General features: G+C 42.9%; 1 protein-coding gene across 1 annotated transcript in view; it reads left to right on the plus strand.

Moving 5' to 3' along the window:
• The first annotated feature begins 2,813 nt into the window (after positions 1–2,813).
• LOC134075185 (receptor-type tyrosine-protein phosphatase mu-like) overlaps positions 2,814–7,503 on the plus strand; it is a 165,519-nt gene continuing 160,829 nt past the window's right edge. Inside the window, 1 exon segment of the mRNA XM_062530715.1 lies at positions 2,814–2,967. Within this exon segment, the coding sequence (XP_062386699.1) occupies positions 2,895–2,967 (73 nt within the window). The 5' untranslated portion in view covers positions 2,814–2,894.

Consider the following 7,503-nt stretch of genomic DNA (forward strand, 5'->3'; position numbering starts at 1 on the left):
CAAAGTAGCTCCACACTTTATTGGTAGACTTCTGAGGGCCCTGACATTTAAAACGAGACATCGAGAACTTTGAGAAAGCACCGGTGGTTTACTTACATGACTGTTTATTCAGGCAGTCACTTCCGAAAGTGTCACAAAATGTCCAATGAACTCAAGAAAATGAACTTATAGATAAGGGTAACAGGAATATCAGACACAGACAATATTTTGCAAAGTCGCTTTCCTGTCAGTGAAATATGGCATCACACCAATTGTGTGCTGGGTGAACCAAACACGTGGGATACAGTGGAATCTAGTCTATAGAATGACAACGTAGAGTTATAGGACTGGATTCATTTAAACTATTATCTCATTTCCTTCAGTTTCCCTGGATGTGTTGATTGCCTGCCTCTCATGATGTGAAGATTTGATGGTTGTTGCAGTTGTTGCAGTGGCTCTGGATCTGAGGTTAGTTTACATTGGCTACACACACCCCTCAGCGTTGGCCAAATAGTCTATGTAAGGTTAAGAGTCACATGCGCCCTTTTGTTCTTTGTCAATAAATACAGACAGTAGACCTAGACCATTAACAGGTCTAGCTGTTTTCTATTTTGTGTTTATCTTCATTGATATTGGTTGTATCGTTACTTTCACACACACAATCTAAACCACTAGGCCTACTAGCAGTTAGTAAGGGCGGTCCATTCAATTGGTGGACCACTGCTGGCCCACTTAGAGCAGTTCTGGTGGTCTGTTGGTGTTTTGCCTACCGGTTTTCCAGCACCCCACTGACAGGTTGGCAACAAACGTTTTTCCAGTTGTGGTAGGCCAAACACTTTTTAAAATGTAGGCTATTCAGTTATACTTCTTTCTTCATTTACAATAATCTTTTTAAGTTAATATTCACAACACGTTAATCTAAGGTGATGGGGACCCAAAAGCGGAACAGAAGTGGCACCCCATCAGCGGCACTAGGAGAATCGCTGTGGTAAACTAGGGCCTATTCTCATAATATTTTTGTTGGATAGGATACTTGAGAAGGAGTAGAGTAGAGAGCATCATTCCGTAGCAGCTAGCAATGGATGGGATCATTTTAATTCACAGGTTAGAGCCCCATCCAAACATAGCCTACCTCAGCTTGGTAATATCTCATAAAGAACTGGGGCCGGTTGCACAAAGCACCTTAAGTTAAGGTTTTCCCTTAAAATTTGACTTAAGGCCCCCTTAAGATAAGATCGGTTGCACAAACACCCTTAAGTATTTTCCTTAACATTTTCCCTTAAGTATTTAAGGTTTTCTACTTATCTTATAAGAAATCCCTTAAACCGTTGCACAAACGACCTTAGCAGCCTAAGTAAGGGGAAAAACCTAAGGGACCTCTGACCCTACCTTAAGCATATTATTATCAGAGTCAATGCTGATAATTTAAGTTAATTAACCACTTTTGGCAATTGAAAATAAAACTTTCGCTAATATCATTACTCTTCTATCAAATAGGCCGACCAGAATTCGTTATGTAGCCTAGTTTATTTAGGCCTATGATAACATAGGCTACTCAATTCGCCCTAATTGAAGCTTACGATGAGCTTTGGTTCGGTGCCCCAGTCAACAACACGTAGCCTACTGTAACAAAAAAAATGTTTATTTTGCTGCAGATGACAGCAAAAATCATAGCGCACACACAGCGCAGGATAATATCTAACTAGCTAGCTCGTATTGTTCAGTTCATGTCTATATCAGGATTCACTTGATGAATGGATAAATGTCACCGAAAATTATTACGGTAAGATTATAAGATCATTAGGCTATTGTTTGGTGGATTAATTGCTGGCTAATAGCATAACTTACTAGCAAGCTAGTTACAACAAGTGTGCTGAACCAGAGACACTTGGCTGAACGTAGGCTATTTATTGCTAACGTTAGCTATTGATAGGTAGGTAGATACATCGTTAACTTCGTGAAAGTATAATGTCACTGCTCTAAGGTGCGCCGTGTTTGGCCGTCACCTGTCAAACTGGTCAAAGTTAGTTACACTAGTTACACTCAGACTTGTAATGTGTTATTCGCTATCCCATTTCATAGACAAATGCACACAGCTTGATATTATTTTGGACAGTCCCGCATTTCACCCTCAGAAAAGCAAGCGCAAATTAGCAAACAAACAATCTCCGTGGAAACTGTAGAATTTTCGTGCCAGAAAACCGCTTTCAATGCAGTAAATCACTTAACGGAGTTCCTTTCCTAAGGATACCATTTAAGAAGTTTTGTGCAACGCCCTTAAATAAATTCCTTACCTAAGGAGAAATTAAGCCTTAAGGTTGATACTTAAGGAACAAAACTTAAGGTGCTTTGTGCAACCGGCCCCTGATATTTAAAATCAGGGTCTTTTTTTAATATTTGTATCAGAATGTTGAAGCTTGTTTTTCAACAGAATGCCAATTATCTAGACATAGGTTTTCTCCACGAAATCACCAGCCTAGTAGTCCCAACGGCTTTGGTGAATTCCCGCCTGCAGTCAAGCAAATACCCGCGCTCAGACTGAGCTCACAGCTGTGCATTCAGATACAGCGCTGCGCGAGCCCACATTCTCAGACAGAGAGCGAGCGAGCGAGAGACAGAGAGCGAGCGCACTTACTGCTCAGAGAGCTCGCAGACACCCTCTGTCGGAGAGGAAAGCGACCTCCCTCTGCTTGACTAAAGACTTAAGGCTCCTCCTGGAAATCTTGAAGTCGGAGTAGAGTCGTAAGTAGTCGGTCACAGGTACTCCGGGGCAGCAGAGAGATAACGGTTAACGTTAAACACCAGGTCACCGTTAAACACCAGGAAGACGAAACCTAGCACACGGACGGAGACACCTGTGAAGAGTTGCTCGTGTAACCCCCGCGTTTGGGGCGAACCTCCGCGACGCTACGGAGATGGATAAAGTTCTGACTTGTTTTTTCACTGCTGTCAGTTTGCTGGTCTCGGTCAGGGGACAAGTGTTCAAAGGTAAGGTTGAAATGTCACGGTTGGCTGATACAGTGAAATATGTTACGTTGCGGAGTTAATCACGCTAGGCTACTGTCTGTCCTGAATGCACACCTCCAGTTTTGTTTTTCCTTCCATCCAAACAAATGGACAGTGGTCAGTGGATATTTCATCACGCAGTTATACTTAACCTAAAATATCGCTGGTTTTATTTTGGATAAACCAACGTCAGTTCATGTTTACCTCTAAATGTATGCTAGTTTGTCGATGTGGCGGTTGTTTCGGCTGAGTTATGTGTTCAAAGTTTCAATTTGTCTAACTTAACCAGTCTGGCTGATAGGGTGCTCTCGGCAAGTCGTCTCCTTTGTGGATGCAGGGACTCGTAATTATAAGGTTGCCTCCAATCCTTTTCCTATTTATAAACGCGACCGCGTTGCGTCTTGGAATGACTTGAGAGTTTGAAAACTGTCCATCGCGACCTCTGCATTCAAATGCACGGACTTCATACGACGGATTTAACTCTCTGTTTCCTTGTCATTTTCACCAGGGGTGTAAAAGGGAACAATGAATTAATGAAAATGCGCAAACCTGTTACACGAAGAAATTGTGTTATAAAATATCCTACTGGCAGGAAACGAGCTCCTCCGCGAGCTTGCTGTGCCCATTCCGTGCGTCTCACTCGTTAAACACACCAGCTTAGATTCATACAACGGTGCATTTGTGATTATGTGATCACAGATATCAATAGAAATATTAATATATAATAGAAAACAAATAACATGTTGCCTTTCTTGGTGGCGTGGTATATAGGGAATTGCTTTTGCATTGTGGCTGTAGATTACTCCAAGTTAAGTGTAATCACGGCAAGACGCCTGTGACATTAGCATGCTGTGGTAGTCCTGTGTCGGAACCCTGCGCGCACCAGAACTTTCAATAGAAGCGGGCAGGGCATAGCAACACTGCTACATGTTTGCTCGGAATACTCGTGTGTTTGTTTTCCATTTAAAACAGTGTTACTTGTTGGTTATTATGTGGTCAGTCTCTTGTTAAAATGAGAAATATGATAAGAATGTGCGAGTGAACCACTTTTGGTGTCCATTTGGTTATTTATAGTTCCGTCTTAATATCACTTGAAGGCTGTTTTTCCGACAGAACCAAATTAGTTTTTTTTTTCGGTTGGACCTCTTGGCCCAGCGGGCCGGATTCGAGATGAGGGTCATGAACACCCCTCATTAGTGAACTCGCAGGTGCTGCGCGAGAGGGCGCGCAAATGGGCCGTCTCTCTCCACAGCGCCGGAGGTGACACGAAACGGATTCATTGTGCTGTTAAAAGGGGTCATTTTTCCTGTCGGCGGGATGGAGTTTTAAAACTCTATGGGTACATTATCCACGCACAAATCGATAGGGATGCATTGTAAATGCGCGCCCCGGGCCCCGTCCTGTCAGTGTGCGGTTCGTCAGAGCAGTTACTCTTGTTGCATTACTTCAGAAGTGCGTCAGATAAATCAGAAATTATGGCTCTAGCGACCTTGCACAGTTCATTATGTTGCTGAATTCATTATTTCGGTTGAATATTTTATTATAGACTGTGATTAGTTTGAAGTAGCATGCCTGTTAATGGAATTTCATGCAGTTTTCAGCATTCGTCTTATTTAATTTCATATTAGTAGTTTCAACTTTCTTGTATTCGTTTACGAAAAAAAAAAAAAAAAAACAAGTTTGTGCCGAAGCTTTGTTTTGTCCTCAGATACAGCGTAAGGGATGCGCTGTGCGATTAATGTTGATGTTGTCCTACTAGTAATCGCCTGTTGAGGGCAGCATGGTTCACATAATCTTGCGTCTCCATCCTCCGAGTATAGTGACCCGACGTGCTTGAGATCAGGTCTGAACAAATAGTCATCGGAGAGTGTGTTGTGATTTCATGAAAGTAATCACAATGGCAAGTTGATTGTGCCTTTGGGCTGAAATCGGTGACACGGTGCAGCGCTGACAAATATGACTTAATCTAGCTTGATCCTGATCATCAGAAGTCTGCCCATAATTACTACTCGTTGACACTTGCTTGGAAATGTTGGGGTCTATTTTCCAATGTGGATATAATGTAGGCTTGGGTTTCTGCATATATGGAAAAAGTATTTTTGTGTGTTTATGTGCACATTTGTGAGTCCGTATTAGTCACTATACGTGCATGCGTGTGTGTGTGTGTGTGTGTGTGTGTGTGTGTGTGTGTGTGTGTGTGTGTGTGTGTGTGATCACATGCGTGATCTGTGTGTAGGCTAGCAGCCTGAGTGGAGAGAGATGTATCACCCCAGGCGTGCTCTTCTTCTGCTCCCTGTATGGAGCTCATCAATAACTCCTACACTAATTGCATGACTTGGCACATGTAAATATGTAACCCCAAGTACAAATCATCCTGATCTATCCCCTGCCAGGCCCCTCTCTAGATGTGCGTGCGCGTGTGCGCGTGTGTGTGTGTGTGTGTGTGTGTGTGTGTGTGTGTGTGTGTGTGTGTGTGTGTGTGTGTGTGTGTGTGTGTGTGTGTATCTGTCTCTATGTGTGTGTGTGAGAGAGAGCTCAGATCATATGTGTTGAGGAGTTAAAGGGGACATGGCAGAAGGTGTTCTGATTTGGTGCTTATTCTTAGGAAGCCAAATGTTTTTTATTCACGTCACAAAAAAGCACCATGATAAACAACTCACGAGCACTGCTTTATAGAACCGGGTTTCCACGGCTGGATAAAAACATCATGGTGCTGTCCCCACAACTCACGAGCACTGCTTTATAGAACCGGGTTCTCTCGGCTGGATAAAAACATCATTGTGCAGAAGTCAGTATCATTTGACCACAATAATTCCTGCCTAATCAGACTTAAACTATGATAATTACATTCTATATTACTGTAAGCAGCCAGGGGTTGATATTTCTGTGTATTATTGTACTCTGTATGCAAGGGAACACATGCACTTTATTTATGTCCATTTTTCCGTTGACAGGGATACTGTATATCAGACCTTCATCGGGTGTAAATCCACTTGACCATATTATTGTTTACTGACAAAAAGTACGGGACCATTATTTTTGTTGTATGTGTTGGATGCACAGGTTTCCCAAATAGCAAAATAACGAAACCTTTTTTGCTGGTATTGAACCTGTATTGTTTTAGCTTAGTTACTGTAAATCTTGTGTGAATCTGAGAAAACGTCTGTAGCCTTGGTCATGTTTCAACCATCTAGGCTTTACTTATAGCCTAAGATCAAGTCGTACATAATCTGCTCAAATAGTTAAGCTGTTCTCAATTTGAATATTTGGCTTCAATATAAATATGTCCCATTTTCATCTCCTCACATAACCCCCCCCCCCACACACACACACACACACACACACACACACACAACAAATAAAAACTCTGTTACCCTTGGATAGCTGGGGCTATTGTCGACATGATGAATAGAAGCTGGTTAACAGGCAAATTCAGAAGGATGTCTGCCTCGCTTTGTGTAAGCCAGTGGAGAATGAAATTAAATATCTGTGCTAGCTTGGAGATATCCCCCAACACAACAATAACAAGAAAAAAACACATGCATGTACACACACACACACACACACACACACACACACACACACACAGACAGTGAGGAAGAATGAATTTGTATGTACTTCTCTATTACTTATATTAATGACATGATGTTTATATGAGGCAGTCAAACTCCTGTTGAACTGGTGTGTATTACATCATATGTCACCTGCCAGGCCAGATGCTTTTGGGTTTGGTCACTCCACCTCCTCGCGTGTTTGTGTGTGTGCGTGTGTGTGTGTGTGCGTGCCCTATCCTTTGGCTGGACCACAGCATGTGTGTGTGTGTGCCCTATCCTCTGGCTGAACCCTAGTGCGGAAAGTCTCGGAGAACAGGAATAGCCCAGTAAACATGCCTCCCTCCCAGTTTTAATCGTTTTTGAAGATGTCCTGCTTGCTGTGGCCTTGATGTACTGCATTGACTACTGCATGCCTGGCTGCTGTAATCTGTGTTTAATTGGGAAATACGTGATTGTTAGCTTCTGTTTCTTGGTGTCGGCTTTGTACTGTATGTTTTGCACCTTGTGAAAGCGTATGAGCAATGATGACGTACTTGAATTCAGCTGTGGTCAGAGCGCCCGTGATGGGCCCATAGGTGGCGCTCTAGAGAGGGATTCATGATACGCAATCTGAACTGTAAGTGTGTGATGTGTGTCTCATGGTGCACTGCATGCATTATAGGAGTCCTTTGAGGATGTATAGGCTACGGCTGTTCTGTGAGCAGTGGCGCTGGAGCACTGGAGTGGGCAGTGTTGGTACCCCACTTCACTAGTGGAGGCTGGGTAATTGGCACTGAGATGTTTGTGTGTTTGTTTGTTTGCATGTGTGTGTGTGTGAGTGTGGGGGTGGGGATGATTGGGGGCAGCGCTGACAGAAAGAAAAAAAAAACTCAGACGCTCTAATTATCCACCTTTTGGTCCCATTGAGGAGTGTGTGGTAATGAGTCGGACATGGTCACTGGGGCTAACTAATGAATAGATATGT

Source organism: Sardina pilchardus, chromosome 2 (assembly GCF_963854185.1).
Source record: "Sardina pilchardus chromosome 2, fSarPil1.1, whole genome shotgun sequence".
Taxonomy (NCBI): Eukaryota; Metazoa; Chordata; class Actinopteri; order Clupeiformes; family Clupeidae; genus Sardina; species Sardina pilchardus.